Below are 26,890 nucleotides of genomic sequence, written 5' to 3' on the forward strand. Positions count from 1 at the left end.
TACTATGAAATTTTGCCTGAACCTTGTCACTTGAACACAAGACGACACTAATTTGACACCAGGCTGATGCAGACAAATATGACTCTTAATTTTGTATGATATGCTGGAAGCAGAGTTATCAGACAATGGTTTAAAGTCATAATTGGAGAGTGAATTGTGAGTGTAACACTATTGTTTTTGGATCTGCAAATACCAGTTAGGATATGTTTTGTCCCATCTGTTGGAAAAGATATACAATATTACTGTGAATCCATTCATTTTGCCCTGCACCACTACAACTGGTATCTCAATGTGAATGAAACATTTGAAAAATACTTTTAAACGTTAGGTAAAATTAAACTATAACACCTGCAACTCTGAGAACTGGACTTACTCATTCCTCATGTACTCAGCACATCATCATCATAATAATCATCATCATCATCATTCTGAAAATGAACTGGTGGGTAATTATTAGCCTTTATTTCATATATATCATTTAAATATCAATCTAAATAATTCAGAAACTCTCATGTATTTACCATATGAGCATTACTGTCATAATTATATTAATGTGTTTTGGTTATTTTGATATTAATTGCAATGAAGATTTTATTTATGTTTTATACTTTAATGGCAAATGTATAATAATACGTTATTTTTGATTTTATATTAATCTCATGTACTGTAAGTATTTTAGACTCGAGCAATGTATCAGAGTTTGAGGTGTCTGTATACAGCCATGGTACCTGCACTATATGGGTGGAGTAAGGGCATAATAAAAACACACTCCTTTGACTCACCCACCTCTCAGAGGTGCTTGTCTTTTGAAATGCAGGAAGCTCTACACTGCCTTTCAGGAGGATTCACCTTGTGATCCATCTGAACTCCCACTGCAATCCAGGAATACTGTAGAGAAATACACTATTTCTTATACTCAAGGACAGGGTTTATAGGGTTTCGATCAATTTGTATTTCAGACATAGTAAATAATATCAATTCAGTTAAGAAAATACTTGACAAGGTAATTAAAAGTTGAGGTCCACTATTTTCAAAGGAATAGAGAAATTGTTATTTGGGAATTCTACTTTTTAAACAGAAGAAAATTAATAACACTGTGGCAAACTCTAGGAAACTATAACTAGTTACAGTTTAACATCAAGTTATTACACACATCTATAATAAACACCTGATTCTGTACAATCAACAAAAATGTATGCCTAGTATGTGAAAATTAGTGAATTAAGACATTAGTTAAGCACTTTAAAAGGTTTAAACATTTAAACTCTTCACTGAAATTAATGGCATGAACTTATGACCTGATTTCCACAGCAGAACATGCCACAGACTGAATAGGATATTCGCAATCACCATAATAAAAGGTTTGTGCTGAGCACATACGGGACGTCAAGAGACTCTGGACAGATGTCCGGACCTCTGAATGGCATTTGCTGTGTTAGCAGAGTGTGTGTTATTTGTGAAGTGTGAATGGAATAAAATACTATTAGACAGGAGGGAATTAACACTCCATTGAATCGTGTGGCCTGTGTGAGAGAAGCGTCCTCAGGCTTACTGCTGTAACAGCCCTTCTCTCACTTCTCCACACACAGACACTGAAGAACACATTACCAAAGCCTTAGCAATAACTGGGACCAGCCAGAAAGGTCTTCTAGCCAGGGCTATGAAACACAGTTTTCCAATTCACAAACTCAATTTCTGTGAAGCAAAAAGCATGCTTTGCACTTTGAGCATTTACTGTTACCAGCCTAATTGTAACAATTAGTAATCGATACCTAGAGCTTTTATGGGGGGCACTAATGGACTTTCACGACCCCATGAATTAGCTCATTCTTGGAGTCAAGTAGAGGTTATTCTTCAACAGGAATTACAATTTGAATCGTTTGATGTATGACTGAGCTAAATATATTTGCACAATGCCTATAATGTGTATTGACAATCGCTAATTTGATGCTATGCAGAGGTAACAGACATTTTCCAATGAATATGATAAGTTTTCCATTCATTTTTTTAGATCAGGAATATTCAAAGAGCATATTGATTCAATTATTTTCTGTAAAGACTTCATTCTCAGGGTTCCAGCAAGGAGCATTGGAATGGATCTCCTCAGTACTTAGAATCTAGTTATTGACAAAATCATTCATTCAGCAGTAGCAAAATAACACTAGCAGTAGCAGAGTCCCTCTAAAGTTATCAGGAAGGTTCTTAATAATGTTAATCTATTCAAATGCCACAACGATTAAAACTAATCACCATGCAACACTAAAATATAAGGTGGCTACTGCCACTGACACATGATGTGTGTTCATTATAGTGTTATCTGCATATATATTAATCTGCATTATAGTGTTATCTGTTCAACAAATTTCTTTGATCAACCTTGCAGCTTTCTGAGAAGTGAACTGAATAAGCTAACCAACTTTCTAAGCTCATTGTATTTCAAAGTTGAGAGTATGAGTTGAGAGTTTGAGTTGCCTCTGTGACTGCCTTAGCAGGATTCATCTATTATCATAATCCTCTTATCACGATGAGGGTCCTGACAAGACAGAGCCAATCCTGGGAGCATAGGGTACAACGTGGGACTGAGACAATCCTGTATGACTTCTCTCCCCCTGTCCAAAGCATTTACAAAGGCAAAAGAGAAAGAGACAATGTCAAGATGCCATCCTATCTTTGGTGCATGGGAGAAACCTTGATTACCTGGAAATAACACCATAAACCTGGGGTGGACAAATGCCACACAGGCAGGAGCCCCTGAAGTGAATTAGATACAACATTCTGTATTCTGACCATGTTGCCATGCAGTTCACCAGCAGTATACACTTAACAGAGCAAGAGAGCATGTGGAAATATTATAGGGCAGTATGGTGGCAAGATGGTTAGCGATACTGCCTCACAACTCCAGGATACTGAGATCGGGTTGGGAGGCCAGGATCTTTTGAGCTTGCATATTATTTTTGTGTTTGTATGGGTTTTTGTTTGACTCTCCAGTTTCATTCCACCTGTTAAAAACATGTAGGTTGAGAATGCATGGCTACTCTGAATGCTCTCTTTCCAGATGGGGGGGTCGAGGCAATTTAGTACTTGGAGGAGTCTGCCCCCAGCACTACCAGGGCTCGCTATGGGACAACACAGAATCAGAGCCAGGTGGGAGAGGTCCTTGTTGGGACAGGTCCCTTTTTAATTGTTTTAATTGAGGCTTTAGGATTACTGCTGGCTTCAGGAAGCTGGCAAGCTGTTTTTCACCAGATTGGAATAAATGAACTTGAAAGGACCTTTTCGGCTAATGTAGACTTGAGGTCCTCCCCTCTCCCCTCAGGAAAAGCAGCGTTAAAAAGTGTTCAGGCTGAAGAAAAACCTGACCGCCTTGGTCAGTGTTTGGTTTTCCTTTTACCTTGAGTGCTTTCCTCTCTTCCTCTGATTTCCTTGAACGGACTGAACGATCTTTTGTTTAGATTTCCACCCTCTTCCTGTAAATTACTGCCAGATTTATACAAGTTTATCCATCCACTCATTTTCTAACCGCTTTATCCAATGCTGGGTTGCAGGGGAGCCAGAGCCCATCCTGGCAAGCAACAAGCACAAGGCAGGACACACAATCTCACAGACTGAACCCAGGGCCCCAGTGCTGCAAGCAGGAGTTACGTTTATGTGATTTTTAAGTAGATTTTTCAGACTCAGTTTTGTTTTTCACTCAAATTTGATTCTACATTTACTGGCTCTTTCTCTTCTGGAACTCCCACTCATAAATGAAGGAAAGGTTTTCTTATGACAAGAAATTCAGATGAATGTCTGGAAGCAGATATGGGGAATATACAGCACTTACTGTAGTGTTGTAGTATTAGTTGGAAACTACGTAGTGTTAGATGATGTTTTGAAAATAATAAAATAGAAAAACCCTGAACCTTCCTATCAGTACCTGTTCAAATAAGTTGTGGTAACTGACTACTGAATTCCAAGACGGACATTTTCCTAACAGAAGCCTGCTGTAACTCTTCTGTAAATTTGCAGTCTCATTTATACCTAGTGGATAATCTAGAAATGAAAGTACTATACCTCTGCTTAAGAGTTTCCTTCTAATGTAACAAAATATATATATTTTAAAATTTCTGCAGTGCCTTTACGTACCTCAGAGTAAGGGGTAATGTGTAAAACTTGTGAAGCATGACCACCCCTTTGAGCGTCAGTTCTTGCATAAATGCATATGCATAAATGTTGGTAGTTCAAGCAGTACATTTTCCCATTTGCTTGCCTCTCTTACAACAAGATAGGCTCCCTTTGTGAGTGGATATTAAATCCCATGTTACCATTTCAGACAACAGCTGTGTTAACTCTACCGCTGGCACTTTCCCAACTGAGAAATGTCCCTAAAGCAAATACTTCATAGGCAGCAGAAAACAGACCTCATTAGGCTATAAAATCAAAGCCATTCTTACTGCACCTAGTTTACTCTTTTTTCACATTTTCAAAATACATTGCAAGCATTCTGAATAAAAGAATATATATTCCTGCTGCTTATTTTCATGAAAAAAGTCTAAAAGCTTAAGGGCACCTTATACTAGTTTATTCACAAAAGCTGCGATTTTGAAGGCCACTTTCTAGGTTTCATAGTACTGAGAGCAAAGACATGGGGTCAGTGTAGAGTGTTGCCAGAAGCTGTATACAATTAAACTCTCAATACTGAATACCTTGAAGCTCACCTCTGGTTTTCTTATACTGAGCTTAGCCCATACATTTAATGATTAATAATTGTAACTGTACTGCAAGTTGTTGCCCTTACAACAGACTCTATTACTTCAAAAGATATAAAATAGGGACTTATTCATTACCTGTTTGCTAAGCTGATGTTGTGATTTAAACCTAATTTTACCTACAAACTGCTTGGGTACTCTATCAGATTTTGTGTTTTTCCATTTCTTGCTTCTGCTCTCCAGGCCTTAACAGCTTGGAACAGTCTACTTCAGGGCCCAAGTTTGAAAGTTAAGCATTGACAGATTCGATGTGTAAAGGCAGTGGGATATCTGAGAGAGAAAGTGATGGCTTTTAAAGTGTTTCTGGTGGATTTCACCCTATTACCAATGAACTGTCACTGACCGCGGTGATCCTGCCTATGAGCAGGAATTCCACTGAACTCAGGCAAACCCCCCTTAGGAACATCCCAAACCTCTAGGAGGATGGCAATTGTGGGTCAGCAAACAGAGTACAACACCCAAGGGGACTGAACAGGTGTTTTAATGCTGTAGCTAGTCCATCTTTCTCACAGCCTTCCATGGCAACCAATCATAACTCAGATCACTTCACTTGTTATCCAGCTGTACACTATAGTAAGTGTAATTTACAGTCCATATTATTTAAATATACAAAAACTATTTGCGGCACCCATGATCCTTAAACAGGTTTTCATTCTCCTCTCCTGCCTGCAAAATGTCAAGAATATGCATCAGTGAAGAACTTAAAGCTCTCACACGAAGGAAGAATGTGGCTGTTTTGTTTTAATTCCTCTGTGAAACTAATATAAAAAACATTACACTGATTCTTTTGCTTACTATAAATGATCAATATATAACACTTTAAACACAACTGACCTTAATGCGAAGGCTCTAAATATCAACAGATATTTCTCTGGCAAACAGCATACGTGGATGGTATGGAAAAGACTAGTGGAAAGAACAGTATGGAAACCAACTCCCACCAAACAGGGTTCAGAAGTCATTACGTCAGCAAAGAGGCTCCTGTGCAATTTCATCACTAGCGCCCCTCTTAATGACCACCCAGCTCCAGCATGCATCTGTCCCAAATGGTACTTCTGCATGTAACAGCTACACTAAACATAACCCAGAAGCTTTAATATTGACAAAGTAGAAAGAAGTACAGTACATAAAAACCTTAAGACACTGCCTTTGTGGCTTGCATTTAATCAATATGTACCATAGGTACAAGTCCCAGGGATACAGTATGTTTACAATTTATGTAGAAGGTCAATATCCCTGGAAGCAATATACTGTATTTCTATGCACTTACCTGGGAAGATACACATACACCCAGCAGTTAAGAAAGACTTATGAAGCAAAAAAAAAAAGCCCCTTGAAAGGAAATTATTAGAAACATTTGTATAAAAACGGCTTTTCAGTAGTCACTTTTGTACTACTGTAATATTTAACCAATTAATCAATTGATTTGTAATCAAATCTGTATACAGTATATGGCCTCTTTATCCACTGTCTTGAGATTACTCTGTCGATTTCTTCAGTGTGGTTTGTGATTCCAACAATATGTAAACTAAAACGTTCGTCTTGAAGTGAACTTTGAAATACTTTGGTTTTGTATACCCCCTTCACTCATGATACACAACTGATAGGACTGGTGTTCTTAAAAAGGTAACAAAATTGTAAGGGGTTCCCTAATGTCTTAGCTAGAATAATCTTTGCCTAAAGAGGATGATCATGTATACTATAGAGGACAGTAATTGAATTCAGGAATTGAGGCTCACCAGTGGATAAAGATCCCCATGATGGCAGAGCTCTGTAGGGATTTATTTTTTGACAAGGCTGCAGGGAATCCCATGCCTGCTGTTTATTAGGGTTTACTGGACAGGCACCTATGGAACATTGTCATAATACACAGGACAGGGGAATTAGTGTCCATTCTCCACTTGAATTCTGCCGTTTGCGCTCTGGAATTACAGCACAAGAAGCTCATGAACTCACCCTGACTGTGTACAGTACGCCCTGGAGGAGAGCTGTGATCGTGGCCTTCTGCTCTCCCCGGCGGTCAGAGCAGGGCTGCAGTGCTGATTTTCATTGTGTGACAAATGCCAATTGCAAACCTGGGTATAACAAGGTGAAACAAAGTGGGTCCCCTGACTGTGCCTGAAAAGAGGGAAAAAAGAAGAAAAAACATTGTTTTTCTAATACTCCTAAACGTTAAAGAAAAAATTAACAACATATTGTTCAATTATATTTTCTCCTTTTATTTTAGGAATGTGAAGTATTTTAATATGGTCTTAAACCCTTCATAAGAACTGGCGTTTTAAGCACCTTGTTCCTTATTTTTACTTTATATAGAGAGCTTTTGTTTTTTTCAATCAATATCCATAACTTGGCACACAACACTGACTTTCTGTGCAAAGTCCTGTTGTTTAGTGATATCTTTTTGCACTGTTATTCGAGATAAAACATGTTGCTGTCCAGTAGCAGAAGCTTCATAGAACATATTTCATGAGCTTATAATGGCTCAGCCCAGATACCTTATTACAAAACTTTATGACAATAGACGCAAAGTAGACATCACAGCTAAGCTGCTGTTCCCAAGGTGAAATCTTCCTGCTATGCAACTTTACCTATTAAAAATTAACATGGACTATTGTTTTTCATTTCTGATGAAAAAAAAAGAAAACAAGTAAGGAAAGCAACCTAAATATTGACACCTGCTTGCAGTCTACATTCATCCATGTTGGATCTTGGGCTGAAAGTCTTGATTTCAGTACTTAACTTGCTGTTTCAGTTAAAGAATAACTTGCAACCCCAAAATATCTAAACTCAAGTGAAACTGTAATAATGTGCTGGCAAAGTAACTGCTGCGTATGTCATCATTATGAGAGCTCCAAGATTTCAGTGGGTTCTGAGTTGATTTGCAAATTGTTTTTAAAATATCACCCACATACTGTAGGTGATTCAGGGAATCACCCTGAAATTGTGAAACTAAGTCAAGATGATGGATCATTATTTTTTTAAGAATCCGTAGCACATACCTTCCCATCTTCCATCTGCATGATGAGGCACACTAGCCACAAACTCACAGTCAAGACAGATAATGGCCTCGATCTCCATTAGCACTGGGAGAAAAAAAACATAAGAGCATAAACGAAATGCCTACCACAGAAAACAATCTGCAATAACGTCTGAGCCTAATGATTAGAACAGCTGCCAAAGCATAATAAAGCTCCCTGGTTTATTAGAAGCACTTTCACTGAAACGTCCAAGTACCAAAAGTGCTCTATTAAGTCAGAGCACCGTAATGAGGAAGACACTTGCATGGTATCGAAAAGGTTAAGAACTCAGATGTGGTGTAGTCTAAGAGTACCACACGCACTACATGGGATGATCCTTTTTATCCTCAATAGTCTTTGTTAGTGATTTTCTGACACAGGCACTGCTTCAGATTAAGCACAGGAATTAAATGGTAGCCCATTTGGAATCACATGTAGGACAAAATGGACCTCCACATGAAAAGGGCAATAACTTCTCATTAAAGAGAGAAATACAAACTATGACTATGAAAACTACAGGGTTCATGCACAGATTGAATTCCATGTTTTTTGCTAAAACCCCAAACATGGGTTGAAAATTCTTAAACTCCTTTTTAAATAGGGAAAGCATTTTTGCAGAATATTTATTCTACTGTCCCAGAGACAGTTAGAAATGTACAACTTTAAAGAATTTAATACAAAAAATTTATGAAAGAATATTAAAACAATACACAACTAGGCCAGATATTTAAATCATTACTACAAGTGCTTCTCCAACAGAATTTGTTTTGAACAAGTCAGAAAGGGTAATGGTTTACAGAGAAATCTATCTTGCATGCACTGCTTCTGTAATAAGACACTGAAGTATAAAAAGCCCACTTTATTTTTCTGATGAATGTTTGCATTCTGAGACAAATGAAAATAGGTTGCTAAGCATGAACAGTTAAAAGGAATAAAAGCATAGCCTTGGTTTAGTGTAACGGTCCAGATGGTGGTATAAAAGAACATTTTACAGTCAGTGATCATTGAACTCGGCTATCTAAAAATCAGTGAGAACTGGTTGTTCTGTTAAATTAAAGCCTTTAAAACCTAAAGATAGAGCTAACCAAGAGGTTTCTCTAACCTTCATATTTAACATCTTTCTGACATAAGAAATGAAAACAATGCAATTCTGAGTCCTTCTTCTAAGTCCTTAGGACCCTATATTTTGCAGGTTATGACCCCTGGTTTCTAATCTAGAGTGCTTATGTAGGCAATTTATTTATTATTATTCATCCGTCCTTCGGATGAGATGGAAAACCAAGGTTCTGACTCTGTGGTCATTAAAAATCCCAGGACATTTCTCGAAAAGAATAGGAGTGTTACCCCTGCGTCCTCGCCAAATTTCCCATTGGCCTTTACCAGTCATGGCCTCCTAATAATCCCCATCTGTGAATTGTCTTCATCACTCGGTTCTCCTTCATACTGATAGCTGATGTGTGGTGAGCGTTCTGGAGCACTATATCTGCCAAGTGGGTGCTACACATTGGTGGTGGTGAAGGGGAGACCCCAATACCTGTAAAGCACTTTAAGTGGAGTGTCCAGAAAAGCACTATATAAGTGTAAGCAATTATTCTTATTCCAATTCTTATTTAAAAAAAGAGACAAAGTACAGTATGCTATTTAAGCATTGGCTCTGGTCATCTTCATCAGATGGGTATTTTGTAAGCATTATTACCATAATTTAAGTAATGTATGCAATTGTAAAATGCACAGAGAAAATGTCTTCATAAAGGACATTGTAAGAAATTGCTCAGGTGACATGAGCTCTGATATCGATTACTTGCATATATTACTTTCTGTGTTGGTACCGAAGTTTAGCAGCTGGGAAAGCCAGTCCCTATAGTCATCAACACATACATCTATTATGTTGCATCCACCACCTTAGAAACCTTGAAAAGGGAAACCCCCATCTGAGTCTTACAGTTTTGAAGATTTTGTAATGCCTTTATCCCTCCCCACTGGACTGTTATAAATCTTGATTTAGTGAAATGTAGTTGTGCTGCATCAAGGAATCCATCTGCGACCAAATGCAAAAGACAAAATTCCAACTAACTCTTGGTGGCATGATCCACTTCTGGGTCACCTACAACATTTTTGTCTGACAAATTTTCCCATATCCATCCCATTCCCCCTCCCATACACCGATACTTACTTGTTTGTTCTCTGACCTTACTGTTCCTTTGCAATAAATAGGATTTTCCAATTCAAGGCTGAGCTCCACTGCCTAAGATTGCTACACTCCAGTTTCTATTCGAGGAGACAGATGTGTGATTGAAATCTAAATTGAAAGCACATTTTTCTTTTCATGCTGCCTGTAAACACTTAGATGCTTGCTGGGAGAAAATTTCTTTTTTTATTGCAGATGGCTCTCAGTGATGGGATTAACATTAGGTGACAATTGTATACAAAGTCACTGTGCAAAACCTATGCAAACATTTCCTTATAACAGCTGGTCACCACTTGACCAGCTGACCATTATAACAGTATAGGAGTGAGATCCACACTGTTATAATAATAATAATAATTGCTTACACTTATATAGCGCTTTTCTGGACACTCCACTCAAAGCATTTTACAGGTAATGGGGATCCCCTCCACCACCACCACCAATGTGCAGCCCCACCTGGATGATGCGACGGCAGCCATAGTGCGCCAGAACGCTCACCACACATCAGCTATCAGTGGGGAGGAGAGCAGAGTAATGAAGCCAATTCATAGATGGGGATTATTAGGAGGCCATGATTGGTAAGGGCCAATGGGAAATTTGGCCAGAACGCCGGGGTTACACCCTTACTCTTTTCAAGAAACGCCCTGGGATTTTTAATGACCACAGAGAGTCAGGACCTCGGTTTTACATCTCATCCGATGGACGGCGCCTGTTTACAGTATAGTGTCCCCGTCACTATACTGGGGCATTAGGACCCACATGGACCACAGGGTGAGCGCCCCCTGCTGGCCCCACTAACACCTCTTCCAGCAGCAACCTTAGTTTTTCCCAGGAGGTCTCCCATCCAGGTACTGACCAGGCAGTTGTGAGTTGCAGGGTGATATGGCTGCTGGCAAAATGTACCCCAATTAAGGGTTGTTTCATTTCATGTCATGACATCATTGCCCTTACTGCAACCGTTTCAAGGACAGCTAAATTGGCTTTGACCATCCAGACTTCAACTGGAGAAATTGCTGCTCAGTAGCACTGCCTTCAACCCTAAATATTTAAAAATACATTTGGAAAAAATGCAGAAGACAGCAACAGAAAGCAATGTTTCAGAAGCACAAGTAACCTATGTTTCTCAGGGCATATAAGAAGATGATCCACATATTCAGTAATTTTGCAGCTAATGTTTTGATACCCAAGATCACATACTTTCTGACTTTTTATAGTTCTCCATTCTTTCTCACACAAGTAATTAATTAATGACTGTTCTTTCCCTACAGCTATACAATAATCTTTGTACTTTATGAGACTTCAAAAAGGCAATTTTCTCAGCTCATACTGTATCTTTCTATCTTATAACGTCAAAACTATGTCAAACTTGAAAGAAGGCAGACACAGTCATCTCCAATTTCTGACTCAACATATTAAGTGACTCTTTTACAGCAATTGTTTCCACAATATTTGTGAACTTGTTGAAGCCCAGCTGACATACTATTCTGGAATGTAATCCAATGGGCTATGACACAAGGCTAAGGTCACTATCAGTCTTTATAATCTTTATAAATCTATAAGGTTCAAATGCAAAGCGAATCTCCTAAGATTTAAAGCACACAATATAGTTTAGAAGTGTCTTTATGCTTTTCTCCATTTTGACAAAGGTCATGTAGTGGTGTTATAGTGAATATCATCAAGTATATTTGCAATTCCCATAGTCTCTTGGTATTGAAGTGTCAATTTTGTTAATAACATTTTTACATTTTTCATTACTGTAAATTATTGTCCAGGGGAAACTAAAAACCTTGGGATCTGCTTATGATAGACCCATAGTTAGCAATGTCTGCTGGTCATTGGTTCACAGTATCTGGATTCTGATTTAAGTTTGGATTCTGATTTATGCTTGAACTTTTGTTCATGGTTTGGAAAGTTTAAAATGAGTTGAAATCTTTTAAGTTTTATAGGCCTTAGAATAATTTGCATTAAGATTATCTAGAATTTACAGCCCCATTCTTGCTGGTGTGGACAATATTTTCTGTGTTGTTGAAGGACTGACCTCAGACTCGTCATGATGTACTTTGCAGAACACTTTTCTTTAAACTGCTGTTATGCCTCTTTCTCCTTTATGAAACTATTTAAGTAGTTTAATAAATATTTAATCAGAAATTATTTTCTTTTTGCTGGGTACTATTACCACTTTGAATTGATTTATTGCAGATTAAAATATGTTAGTAATTCAGACTAAGAGAAAATTTGGAGTGATTTAAAATCTCAGATTATTTGAGCAGAGACTCAAATGTTACCCATGTTTTTTTAAAATCCATAGAAAAGGTGTATGAATCTAAGCCCTTTCAGCCATAAAAGGGACTACACTCATAAGCCTCTGCTATACTCACTCATAATATGGTTAATTTCAAGAACTGCTGTTCAAAACATTTTTTCCTCCTTTTGTACACAAAATTCAAGGATAATAAACAGTTAAAACCATATTAAAAATAGAAGCAGGAGATTTGCATTAAAAAAGTCAGATAAATCATGACTGAATGTGGAGATCATACTATGACAGTGTTCTACTGCAGCTACTAGACTCCTTGCTATGGCCCTCATTGAGACAAGCAAGTTTGGGTCTAGTATGCACAAGGTCTGGGTATTTCAAAGACTGAATGTACAGGGGAACTTTATACAAATATAAAAGGATTCCAAAACACAAGAATAATCCATCTTTTTTTATAAAATATGTTTGAAATATTCTGAAATTTTATTCTAAAATGAAATTCTAACAAATTTGAATTAAATTTTCCTTTATGTTGATGGATAAGAGGATTTATCTTAGCTACTATACTTTAGGAGTCACAGTTACAGTATAACTAGTTATATTCTAAAAAGTTACAGTTATTCTAAAGAGGAATTTTTACCAATTTTCATCAGTAATGCAGGATGTTTTTAGACTAAATATTTGGAGTTATGGATTATTTGGCAGGAATTCTAAGGACAACTTCAGCTATTGAACAGAATCATATTTTATACTCAAGAACCGAGTGATAATGCAGTAATTCTTGGCACTCTGTAATTTGGCTCACAGTTTGAGAAACACTCATTACTGTCAACAAAGAAATGATGTGGATATTTCATTTATTTTGAACTACTGTTTTATTTTTTGATTTTCAACTGCGTATTCATAAATACAATTAAACTATTTTTATTATAAACTACCATAACAAATACAATAAATAATAATAATGAAGTTCATATTCACTAACCCCCAAAAAAAGACATGAAGCTGAGAGATCTACGCTTGGAACTCAAAGAAAAAGTGAATAAGCCAAGTGCAACATTTAACATGTTGCATTTTCAATTCATTACTTTGAGTATATCTGAAATGGATGATTTTTTAAAAATTGATAAATATATAGATTAGCCAGATCATAAACTTTCTCACCATTCATATACTGTATCTATAAAATAACAGCTAAATGTGTACATTCACTGTTCATCTATTACTTTATCTGTTAATCTATAAAACAGTCAAGGACTTTTGGTAAATTTGTAAAGATAGCATCTCAAATGTCTCCAAAATGTCACAGAATTGTATGAGGTGGATATCTAATAAATAGCAGCACACAAAGGTTAAGTGGGGAAAAATGTCTTATTCATGTGCGAGATCTGCTACAGATGTATTTTGTTAATTAACAGATTACCTGATAGTCAAGTCTATGACAACATGTTTAAAATTCCAGACTTGATCCCGTTTCATTTAAATTCAATGCTAAGTTTTAAAGCAGAGGGAACCCCAACCCTAACTCATTCATGCTTCCCAAGGTTTTGTTTTACTGGAGACATACCAGGACAACAACTGATAAAAGAGTAGCCAAGAATAGCCAGGGTGAATCCAAACAATTCAGCACATTCCAAATGCATCGGCAGATTATTTACAGAGAGGCCAGCCAGACATAAAAAAAATGATCTCCCACAGTAGGTCCTAGTAGTAAGGTTGTTTTCTGTGGCTGCATGCTCCTCCAGTGCTCAATAGCTGATCATTCAATGTAAACTTAACAACTTGACCTGTTCCAGCCAGGACCTTATTTCATATTATATATTATATGTATTATTATTATATAAATATATTACTTTCTCATCTTGAGACTGTGTTTGGAGTTTCTGACACTGTTTCTGACACTGCTCTCAAATGGTTCAAGTCTTACCTCACTGATCGCTGTCACTTTGTCTCTCTTAATGGGTATAGGTCTGAAATTGGTCTTGTTAAGTCTGCTGTTCCTCAGGGCTCAATACTGGGCCCCTTTCTCTTCAGCATTTACATGTTTCCATCTGGTCAGCTTTTAAGATCACATGGCCTTAGCTATCATTTCTACGCTGATGATACTCAAATATACATCCATACTGTTACGTCCCAGTGTGTGTTCTGTGTGTGTTTTTTCTGTTATGTCCACACTGCTGACCCTTGATTGTTCTCCCTTCCCCATTGGCCCACCATTACACTACACTTTCAGTATGACGTCATCATCAATTAACTCTCAGCCAATCAGAACACATTTTATTCACTATATAACATGGAGGTTTTTCAGCAAGGAGAGGCCTTTCGTTTAACTTCGGTCCCGTTTGGTTTTGGTTATCGCTTCGCTTTGCTTCTGGTTATTGCTTCTGCTTCGTTTGTTGGTTTGTTTTGCTTTGTGTGTGTGTGTATTTTCGTATAGCTTCGGCTTTGTTGTTTTGTTGGTTTTCTGTTAGTTTCTTTGTACTTTCGTTTGTTTGTGTGTTCATCTTTGTTTTGTCATTACCTTGCCCCAGTGTTACATGTTCAACTTTTGTGTTCTTTTGTACCCTGCTCCTGTTGATTACTCTTGTTTTCCCTTATTTGTATTCCTGGTTCACTTGTGTTTTTGTGTGAACTTTTGTATATAAGGTTAGTTTAGGTTGTTGGGTACACTTTACACACTTAGTTGATTTTGTATTAGTACACTAGTTTAGTACGGGTGAGTGCCATTTGTCTTGTATGGTTTTTGGTAGTCAGTGCAGGTTAGCTAGGGTGTTGAAGATGCCGAAGACCATGTGTTTCGGGTTTTCTTTTGTAGTCAGATTAGCTTTCCCTCACTGTCCTAGCCAGCTCCATTATGTTTGTTATTTTCTTTTCTTTGGCACCACTCTAGTTCCTTACCCTTATCACGCTTCCTAGTCCCTCACCAAAACCCCCCTGCTTCCAAAAGAATTATCCTAAATGTTACACCCCTTTACCCCTAGACACTTGGGGTCGTAACAATACCAAACCTGACACTGATGTGGCTGTCTGTTCTATCTAATTGCATCTCTGAAAAAAACACTTGGATGACATAAAATTTCCTTCATCTTAACTGTGTCAAGACTGAAGTCATGCTTATTGGCATCCCCCATCAACTCTGTAAAGCCAATCCTGTAACCCTATCTGTACATGGTTCTGTACTTGAGCTTCAGTCTAAATTGAAAAACCTTTTTCACCTCAGAAATATCCCTAGACTATGCCCTATGCTATCACTAACTGTGGCTGAAAAGCTGATCAACACATCTGTGTTCTCTCGAATTGACTACTGTAATGCTCTACTTGCTGGGGTATCTAAATCTACTTTGAACAAACTGCAGTATGTCCAAAATTCAGCAGCCAGAATCCTGACCAGGTCTGGTGCAAGTGATCACATTACTCCTGTCCTGGAGTCCTTGCACTGGCTTCCTGTCAAATTCTGTGTGGACTTTAAAATCCTCATGCTCACCTATAAGGCTCTGTATGGCTTGGCACCTCAGTACCTGTCTGAACTATTATCGCCTTACTCCCTACCTTGCAACCTTCGCTCTTCTGATTCTGGTCTCCTTTCTGTCCCCCAAGCCCATCTACATTGTATGGGTGACAGGGCCCTCTCCTGTTATGCTACCAAGCTCTGGAACTCTCTCCCCAAGGGTATCAGAGAGTCACCTTCTCTAAACTCCTTCAAATCCAGACTCAAAACCTTCTTCTTTAGAAGAGCCTTTACTTAACTGGTTCCATTCTTCACCCCTCTGCTAGTACCATTATTCACGGTCTCCTCTGTGTATTGTAATTGTGTATTGCTTTTATTTATTGTTGTTCTCATTCTGTTAAGCACTTTGAGAAGCCACCTTTAAAGACACTATAACAAAAAATGTATTATTATTATATTATAGACATCATACATTACTTGTATCACCTTACCACATGTGATAAATACAAGTGTCATATTTAATGTAAACCATCTCAATCTTACAGTATGTGTATGTTAAAGAATGGGTACCATATATGATGTGTACATTTAACAAAAGAAGAAAACAAAGAAACCAGATAACAAAACCTTTACATAGTACTCTCTCAGATTTTACACTTAAGGTTTGAACTTCAACTCAACATTAAATTATTTGCTTTTAGAGCTGTAGAGCCAGTTTTTCTGAAATACATTTGAATCAACTACACCTTCCCTTAAAGGCAGTGTACAGTAGATTTCTCCAGGTCTACCCATTTGTATTGACAGAAGCAGACAAGATACTCTCAACATTAGAGCTGGAATTCAGAGAGAAGAGAATTGCTTGGGAATCCCAGGATAGCCTGGCTGACTCAAGCCATTCCTACTCCACTGCTTCTTGACCAGATGAGTAGTTAAATTCAAGTTATAGTCAGCCAATGACTTAACCTAGATTCAGACAAGCATTTTGTAGATTGCAAGGTTTGATCTGCACTCTTTACAGGTGCCCTTACTGTAAGATGTGATACTTAGAATAATTTGCATTAAGATTATCTAGAATTTACAGCCCCATTCTTGCTGGTATGGACAATATTTTCTGTGTTGTTGAAGGACTGACCTCAGACTCGTCATGATGTACTTTGCAGAACACTTTTCTTTATACTTTATACTTTATCCACTTATCTGCCTTTTAACCAATATTGTTGGCGGTGGGGCCTCTTGGAAAAACAATACCAAGTTCTGTGTCCAGCTATCCTTAATTAATCCAAGTGAGCTAAAATCATGAATAATCATCAAAGATTAGTTCCTGATAGTCACCAGCAATAGTCATGGTGACCCAATAGCACAGTTTACGACCAACAACACAAAGCATCTCTAGAAGTACATGATGCTACATGATTAAGAAAGACAAAGCTATATTTCAAACACAAAGCACGGGTTTGGCAATCACTTATTGTATGACACATAGCTGACACAGCTGCATAACCATCTACAACCACCACTAAGTACAGCCTACAATATGCTTAGAACGTGAGCCAGCAGACACTGCTTATCTGGGAAATAAGGAAAATAAAAATGGAAATATTGACATAATGAGTAGCATAACTCCAGAACAGGTTCCTTTCAACAAAGGGTGTTTCTGGGTTCCAGCAAGTTATTGTTTCTGAAAAAATGTGACTTTTTCAGATGGAGATAAGGAGCCAGGAGCCACTGAAAATGAGGTCTGTCACAGCTACAGCTCTGTACTCCTATATTTCATCAGTCATGGCCTGAAAGCTTGAGCAGAGGTGTGGCCCTGTGCCAGATTAAAGAGCTGAATATGAAAGCCCATAACTGGCATGGGGAGCAGTGCTGCAACAAAGTTTTCAGCCTCATTTAGTTTGAACCTACTAAGCACTGAGTCATACGTTCCGTTGTGGCTCTGACTCCACAGCACTTGAAATATTTTGTTTATTTAATATGCAAACACCATGTCAAACTCCCCGTAGAAGAATCTTCACAGTTTAGGCAGGCAGCACATACAGTACCGTTGAAACCTCAACCCTTTGCTCTAATGTTCAAAAGTGATCAGACAAATTCAAACAAACACAGTGCATCACAATTACTAATCTTTATGTATAAAAATCTTTATAACACATATTAACCTTTGATTCTCTGTATTATACTTAAACAGCATGCTGCTTAGCAGACTGTACTTTTATGGTCAATTTACCAGCTTTCTTTATGTGAGGGAAGAATTGCTTTGAAGTGAATCTTGAATTAGCGATGAGAAGTTAATTTTCTTGATGTTGTTCTCAAATTGATTTTTTTTAATGGGATCTAATAATGACATCTTTTTATGCCCTGCCTTTCGTAGCTTCGTGTGTCCGGAAGCTGATACAGTGCATTAAGAATTGATGAAAGCCCTGCATTCTGTGACAGCATGTACAGTACATTGTTATAAATAGTGCAATTACAGAAGTATTTAGAAACCTCTATAATTGCAAAAGGTAGGTTTCTGTATGTGTTAATTGATTCTGTAATTATTTTAAAGAGGTCAATAAATGTGCAACTCCCTCAATGGTTAAATAATTGTCACAATAATAATATGTAAACTACTACATAAACAAGCCAGGTTAAAACTAACTTGTCTTCTATCCGGAAAATGAGGAGCACGGTTCTACTGTATGATAATCTACAACCAGTGTCACCATTAAGGCCGTATTAGAAAATTGATCCTTTTGTCAGAATGAAAAAGGGAAACAAAAGAAATGGCTAAAATGTGGTACACACTATGTTGTCACTGCATTGTAAGTAAACAACAACAATTTACTTAAGTAAGCAAACTAGTTTACAACTAGGCCTACACAGTCAAGGCGTACATAGTCTCAGTTCTTCTTAAAAGTACAGCTGTAGGTCCCTGTTACTACCCCTTCACCTATAAGTAAAATATAAAGCAAATATATTTGTGTTTTGGGATGGCACAGTGGCGCAGTGGTTAGCATTGCTGCCTCACAGTGCTGAGACCCTGGGCTCAATTCATGGGATGCTGTCTGCTTGGAGTTTGTTTGTCCGCATGGGTTTCCTTTGGGTGCTCAGGTTTCTTCCCACTGTACAAAGACTGGTATGTTAACTAGCTTCTAGGAAAGTTGTGAGTGTGTTTGTGTGTGTCCACCATTGGACTGGCCCACCCAGAGTGTATCCTGCCTTGCACCTGTTCCTTGCTTGGACAGGCTTTGGCTTCCCCGTGACCATGTAGAGTATTAGATAATGCAGTTGGGAAATGGATGGATGGACATCTTTGTAAAACAGTATGCAGTGCTGTATTTTTTTTTGCATTTACAGTAAACTAAGTTGGATAAAGACATTAGCCAAATTAATAAAAAATAATATAGAATCTCTGGAGCTGTACCAGGGTTACAGCGATTAGGTTACACTGTCTGTCTCTCAACTATAACATGTTCCCGCAGTGTCGCTGTTTGCCTATGGATGTGCTCCTAATATTATTTCATTCTAGAAGGCAACACAGCTAACAGTTATGTGATGTGAAATACTTATCTCAATGGAGACGTGTTTACACATTACAGTGTAATCATGGAGTCAGGTTTGCAGTTAGCAGCTGACTACAGAAAAACTAAGAAGAAAAACAGCCAAATGAAAACTTGAAATTTCTGTGAATTTGTGTCTTGGGGTTCCATTCCACTTTCATCCGTGTAAAATTAAAATCTGCAATGTACATACATAGATAAACCGTTTGAAATAAAAGTGACTACGTCGCAAAAAAGAATAAATTAAGTAACGGATTTTTAAAAGACATTCTCTTATCTAGAGAATACTCGTTTATACTGTAGTGGTTACAAATGTACTGAGTATCCACCAGCTGTTGTTTTCAAATGCAACACTGCTGAGAGGGACAGGTGCTCGTCTTAAAATCTCCTTTGTCTCATGACATTTGTCTCGGCACTAATTTTAGAAAGCAAAAAATGCAAATGCATTTGCAGTTGTAAAGGGAAGCGACGACAGATGTGTATTTCTTTTTTCGAGTAAAGGTTATCATAAGAGCGGTACATCTCACTTTTTTAGGAGTTGAAACTGATACATCTTAAAACTTTTAACTATGCTCTTCTGCTGGTGCTCACTAACAGCTGTCGAAAACTCAAATGTATAATGTTCGGATAAGCATTGCTCTCTCCTCAGAAATTCGTATGACTGACACATCCGTATTAAATCAAATCAATCAATACAATTTCAAAAGCAACTTACCATTAGCGCTCCACGGTTTCTGTGTGCGCGGAGACTAAGGAGATGATTGGCGTGAGTCAAATGTTCTTACTCCTCAGGGAACCGCAAGTCAGTGCTTTTTACAGCGGAAGCATGGTGTGGTCCACCATCATCCCAGCAGATCTGCAGCCCTTTAATTCAATTCTTTCACAGGCTGAAATGGCAAGACGGGTACTGCGCTCCATCTTGCATTAGAAGCTTAGCTGGACGCTGTTAAGATGTCTGTTGAACCTGAAGAAGGGCGAACCTCGAGGGTGACATGCAAATGCTCTCAGATGTTATGGACCGTATTTCCGCACTTGTGCCTTATCTTCTCACTAGTGGGATACGCCGCTTTTGGCGCTTTGTTATTTAAACACATAGAAGGCAACACTGTAACAAATTCAACTAACGATGAGTTTCAGAGTTTTTTGTACAAACTAGTGGACAAAGTTAAGAATTCCACGGGTACTTATTTCTTTCTTTACTGGATCTATTGCGCTAAAACATTATGTTCAGTTAAAGTGGTCACTCATTCTAACTCATTTTCTGTTTTTAGAGCGCGTTTTATAAATGAACAGTTCTTACTATTCCTGCTAGCAGTAACGGCAACAGACAACGCATAGGTTTTGTTTTGTAATGATTTAACAATTATAACAGTTAGAAAAATGTCATTTCGATTTGTTGAAATTGAAAATTGTTTGAAATTGTCTTTTAGTAAGTGCATCCGATTCTCCGCAACATTTGGTGACCGACTTGGGAAAGACGATTTTACAAGATTTTAAGGCGGTCTGGTTTCAGCGGCCGGACAGATGGACTTTCTCTGGCGCTTTGTTTTTTTGCTGTACAGTATTCACAACAGTAGGTAAGTCTCTTAATTCTTGTGAGGGCAGTAAAAAACATGCAAGGCAATTTTTGAATTTTGCATTCTCGTTAAATGTCTGCTTTATCATATTCTGCATTATTTAAATTAGAATCTAAATTAGTTTAAGGGGCTGCATTGAATGAATCAAAGTATATACAATTGTCATAGAAACCCATGGAACAAAGCGTGGGTTCATTGGTACTGTCATTTAAATTAAGATATAGTAAAGTTTTGCATTATAATTAGACAGTACCTGTCTGAATGTAACTAGTAACGGGTTTGTAGAACTAGTAGAACAAGCTATATTATTATTATTTGCTTTTATGGGATGAGCAAACAAGAGAAATTAAAAATAAAGTTACTAATTATAGTTTTTAAGATTTTAAACGATGAAATCCAACGATGTTCAAACAGCATAGATTACTTATAGACAAATTTATTTCTTGAACAATACTACAGTATACAGTATATGAGAACTCAATGATTAAAGCAACCTAGTCTTACAGCTAGTCTTACAACAACTCCCAGTATGGGTAGAATAATTTGGGACTATGGTATCTATTTCCTTTAAATAACCCAAACATGATCAGGTGATTCCACAATCTGGTGGATTTTATAGTATTATAGATTGATTATCCATTGTCAATATCACTGGCTATACAATGCATTCGTTCCTTATGTAAGACTAACAATGTTGTCTATGGCTACTATTAAAAAATAAAGCTTTTCATAGGGACAAAACACAGGATTAGGGAGCACCACATGTACTGTAGCTGGATAGAAAAAAAAAACATGTGGCACATTTAACCACATCAGAATTTTTTTTCCTAGGTCACAGCTCTAATTAACAGATGCTGCCTGACTGTTCAAAACATGCACAACAGTAGAAAAGTGATGTGGAAGAACAATGATAAAACAAATTTGTCATTCAAGTAATGAAATAAAGCAGTGTTTTAGACAGAGCAGAAGCCTAGGTTAATGTTTTCAGTTCCATTAAATTCCTGAATCAAAGTCCTTACAGATTCTTTTTTTAAAGTTAAGGGGATTGAATTATTTTAATTCCTCAGTGTATGATGTGAAGTCTTTTCAGGCTTTGTGCTAACCCTACCTGCGCAGCAATGCTTTTTGCTAACACCCAGTTTCGTAAGGTCTTTATAGCAGAGAATGGACGACTGGTGGTAAGCGATCAGTCTGAAATCAGCTCTGCCCTGCCATGACCCAAGCAATTGGGCAGTAGCCCCTGGAGCTACTGCACCACAAAGTGTAAAACCCGTCTTGGATTGAAGCCTGCCCTCTCCAAGCTATAGTACTCATCCTGCATTCCAGATAGAATCATTTAATAGAGGAGCCATTCAGGAGATCTTCCAATTCTCTTTATGAGAATAAAAACACCTATAATTACAAAGTGTAAGAAGAAAAACAATTTGTGTCTGTATATTACACTTGCACAATTTAAAATGCTCCGTGTTGTATTAAAGTCTTTCTGTGCATACCATAAGTGCCCCTTAAATGTGAGGTTTTGTTTTATTTCCCTGGAAAAATGGAGTAATGATAGCTGTATGCTAATGGATTAGGAAGTGTGCTCACAACTGATATATGATACCAGGATCAGAAACAGCAGGCTAATTGCATTTTGTCCCAAACAGGAAACCCACAAATGGCAAACAACAATGTTTTAAAATGGTAATGCAGTTTGCCTTTCCGTAATGACGATTAACAGTCTCAATCCAAACCTTGCTCTTAACCACAAGACATACATTATGAGCTTCATAAATATGGCTTCCCATTTTTTTACAGAGAATGAGTGAACATGACTTTCTTCTTAATTTCTGCAATAGATTAATTAATAAAAAAAAATTTACGCCTATTGAGTTTGGAATAATGCTCTGGTAATAGTTTAGTTTGGCAAATCAGAAAATAAGTAGTTGTAACATTCTTATTTACCTTAATTAACTTTTATTACTCCGCAAGTAAATGTAATGGAAAAACGTTTGCCTATTTCTAGGAAACCAAAATCACAGCATTGTAGTACCCACCTTTTACAGTAAATATTTTAGCAAAAAAACAGCAATAACCATTTTCTCTTTTCATAGCTCTAAATCAGTTGTGATTGTTTAACTGAGTCTAGCTGCCATTCACGGCTGAGACAACACAGTGTTCCCTTTTACCTTGACAATTTGGCATTCTTAAAGTAACCCCCAGCGGAATAAATCAACTTTATGGCTGCATTGCCAAGACCGACGCACTTAGAGTTAAATAGCACACAAATTGTCGGCTTACAATAAAGCCGCATATTATTGCACTTTTATCTATCTTACGTCTATATTTCACATAATGTGAATAAAAATGATGATAATTGAACGCTAGGCAGAAACACCAGTTATCACCAGTAGGTGTCACTGTTGCCTGCAACATAAGTACTCGGATACAACTAAGTATCCGAGTTCTCAAACTGTACTTTTTCTTTAATTGCAAAGGAACAATAGGTTTATTCCACGCTGACAAAAAGAAGAAAGAAAACACAATGTTTCGGCTGTGGAGCCTTCTTCTTTGACACCTGAAAAAGGCTCCACGGCTGAAACGTTGTGTTTTCTTTCTTCTTTTTTTCAGCATGGAATAAACCTATTACTTGTTCCTTTGCAGCCTACGCATGCTGACGCAGCTATTCCCCTGAACATTTTCTTTCTTTTGTGCATTGTTATACTTCTGCATTACATCTTGACATTTTGTAAATACTCTGTCAGATAACTTGAGATAATGTTCTTTTTTTAAATCCGGAGGCAACAAAGCATTTATAACTTCTGAGATTTACTAAAGATCTAAATCTTTAAAACTTTTTCTGTTGCTGTCAAACGTAATGCACAATAAAGCACTGCCCCTCACTATAAGAGATAATTAAATTAATGTCTTTAAACCATGTTTGAAAAGGATAACTGTTGTTTTGTGTTGTTCCAGGTTATGGGGAAATCTATCCAGTCACCCTGATAGGAAGAGTGTTCTGTATCCTCTATGCCATGATAGGCATTCCCCTCATGCTTCTTGTCATCACAGATGTGGGTGACATACTGGCTATCCTACTTTCCAAGACCTACCACTGCATACACAAGATGTGCAGGTTCCCTTCTTGCCTCACAAGCTTGGGCAAATGTGACAGGAAGTCCAAGGAGGAGTCTGCCTCTCGGACTTACAACTTCAGCAAAGATGTGGTCATCAGGGAACCCATGGATATAAAGCATGTGCTTCGTACACAGTCCTCAGTGAAACGCAAGTCTGTGCAACTGCGTTATGCTGAGATCTTTGACAAAATCATAGCCAAAGAAAAATTCTCCTTTGGTCCTCTGAAGCGCAGCTGTTCCTGTCCTGAGCTCAACCAGATGGCCTCTCCCAAAGGGTTCTCCATATGGGATTTCTCTGGGATAGGTGAGGAGCTGGACAAGCTTAATGTGCCTATGGCTGTCATCTTGGTGGTAGTTTTTGCCTACATCCTTCTTGGGGCCCTCACTCTGCCACTTTGGGAGACAGACTGGAATACATTCGATGCCTTCTACTTCTGCTTCATCACCTTGACCACCATTGGCTTCGGCGACATAGTGCCCAATCATCCCAAGTTTTTCCTTCTTACATCACTCTTCATCATCATAGGAATGGCCATCATGTCTATGGCCTTCAAGCTAGGCCAGTTCCGAATCATCAGCTGTCACCGCAGGTTTATTAGGTGCATTAGTGGTGGGATGGTGGAGAAGTATGAAGAGATGAAGGAAGGTGAAAGGGTTTGAGACAGTTGCTAGGAAATCCATGTGGAGGCCTATTGCTAGTTTTGTAGCAATAACAAACGTGAATATGTAATTAAAAATGAGTCCACAATAGGAATACAGGTGGATTTATCACCTCATTGCATGAATAATTTGGCAAAATGCTTACAAACGTAATATAACTCAGGGGAGTTCACCAGTGCTGTGCTTTTACTTGTAAAGGTATTGTCTGTTAAAGAACAAACCTGTTTGTTTTTGAGTTTTTCTTTATTTCACCTCTAGGGAAATATACTGTATATATATATACTGTATCTATCTTTCTAACAAACAATAATCCAGATTCATCTTGGTAAATGAAGGCTAGCAAAAGCCGAAGTGAGGGCGTGGGGATTTTTCGGAAAATTAAGTAAATGGCAGGTTTCATTGTTCTTTTCAGAAAGACTCTAAAAGTACACACTTCACCATGACTTGAGATAAAGAGCAGCGAAGATCAATGAGTCTGATCTGATTGCTAATCCAAATCTTCTTAACCCTTGATGAAACTAACCAGTAGATGCTGACCCCTCTGAGGAGAGAGCAGATAGTCTTATTCACAGGTTGCTGTGTTGGTTTGCTATGTTGGGGTTACTATAACACAGGGAGGTTAGCCCATCTTAGTATATCAAACCTTCTAGGCCCTTAAGCGCAACAAAACTTCATTCAAGTGGCCCTATCTTTCTGGCAAGATTAGCATCTCAATGCTCATGATCATCTCAGTTATCTTCAAGAACATCCAAAAGGTTACACATAATTATATTTGGTTGGTAGTAGATAAATGACAAGAGAATTGCATCCAGTCACAGCTTGAAAGCAATCCCATGCTGTATAATATTTACCAAACACACAAAGTATCCTTTTCAACCATTTGCCTCTCCAGCAAATGATTAATGATGCTTTGCTAAAGATGTTCTCATTTCAGTTTTGATGAGGTTTCATTATTGATTATAGTTGTTTTTCAATAAAACTGGTTTGTTAGTCAGAATCAAGAATATATAATAATATAGTCTCATATAATATAATATTTATAATCCGGGAATAGATCTCTGATAAAACAATGAAAAAATGAGAGAGGTGTTTGAAAAGAAGTTCTACAAAGCTGCTGTGTTGATCAATAATGTGAAAATTATCAAAATCCAGCAGGAAAAAAAAAAGTTGAATAACAGTATTTGATCTTGTTAAAACCATGCGCCAGATTTATTCATTTATTTACTGTTAATTACCTCCAGTTTTATGCTGTCTAGTGTAGCACAGGTTAATCAAGACCTTTAACTTATGGCCTTTTTTATGGCTTAAAAATACAGTGTACAGTGTAAAAATACAGTTGATTCCATATAACATTACTCTTTTAAATTTCCTAACTATTGAAAGATTTGCTAAGATAAAATATTAAGCACCTGATTGCTAGGAGTTTGATTTCATTCATTACAATATGATGCCCGTTTACTTTCAATTGCAGGCATCTATTCTGCATTAATATTTAAGGTGCAGTTTCATTCACTTAGATATACAACAGCAATCAACTTGATTGAACAAAAATCAAGGTGGAAAATACATGACTAACCAAAGGTTAAAGAACACAAGTCAAGATACTTTCAAATCTAAGTTACACAAATTCTATATAATTTCTGATTGTTCAGATCAGGATACAGAAATGTGTTTATATATATATATTGTCATGTTAAGTAAAGAGATCATTAGAGAAACATGTAACATGTAATTATGATAAATAGTACAATGGTTATAAGGCACTGAAGAGCTTTAGAGAAATACGGATATTACAGCATTCTAGTTGTTACACAGAACGATTCCCAGTTTTACACATTACATCTTATCACTAAACCCTTAGGAGTGGCACTCACACTTTAATTAAACAACATACTGTAAGTGAATTCTTCTGCAGAGATTGAAGGTCTGTAATGTCCACGAACAGGTCTGCACTGCAGTTGAAATTACGTCAAGGTGATACCCTTATAACAGTTTTGTTCTCTTTGCTTGTCCTTGTAAAGCAGAATAAATGCACATTTCACTGCTGTTCTGTTTTTCATGTGTCTCATTGTTTCTTCTTGCTGTATCATGGGGCACCAATTAAAACACTTCATTCACATCATGAGTGAACGTGTTAAGGTGGGCAAACTGTGTGGGACAAAGCTGTGCAAATTTAAAGTTAATTTTAAATTTGTAGTAGTATTTGCTGTCACCAAGACCTGAAGAGCACATCACCAGAAAACAAGGTACCCAGAGAAATAATGCCATTCCAAAATGAATACATAAATTATGCTTACAAAATCTCCTGCTGGGAATTTCTATATCACTTCTGTAGTA

At 37.5% G+C, this 26,890-nt stretch overlaps 1 protein-coding gene and 1 long non-coding RNA gene across 2 annotated transcripts; one reads left to right on the forward strand and one right to left on the reverse strand.

Annotated features, from left to right (window-relative positions):
• Positions 1 to 15: 15 nt before the first annotated feature.
• LOC148661552 (uncharacterized) lies at positions 16 to 20,051 on the reverse strand. The gene is made up of 4 exons (XR_015939561.1): positions 19,916 to 20,051; positions 7,748 to 7,831; positions 6,705 to 6,866; positions 16 to 888 (listed from the first exon to the last, which is right to left on the reverse strand). It is a non-coding gene; the product is annotated as an uncharacterized LOC148661552 (long non-coding RNA).
• A 100-nt stretch (positions 20,052 to 20,151) lies between these two features.
• Positions 20,152 to 26,601, forward strand: kcnk18 (potassium channel, subfamily K, member 18). Its single transcript, XM_088635463.1, has 3 exons — positions 20,152 to 20,380; positions 20,631 to 20,777; positions 23,733 to 26,601. The coding sequence occupies exons 1-3, from the start codon at positions 20,152 to 20,154 to the stop codon at positions 24,551 to 24,553; spliced, it is 1,197 nt and encodes a 398-aa protein (XP_088491589.1). The 3' UTR covers positions 24,554 to 26,601.
• The last annotated feature ends 289 nt before the right edge of the window (positions 26,602 to 26,890 follow it).

The sequence above is a fragment of the Lepisosteus platostomus genome, chromosome 6 (assembly GCF_059453375.1).
Source record: "Lepisosteus platostomus isolate fLepPlt1 chromosome 6, fLepPlt1.hap1, whole genome shotgun sequence".
Classification (NCBI taxonomy): Eukaryota; Metazoa; Chordata; class Actinopteri; order Semionotiformes; family Lepisosteidae; genus Lepisosteus; species Lepisosteus platostomus.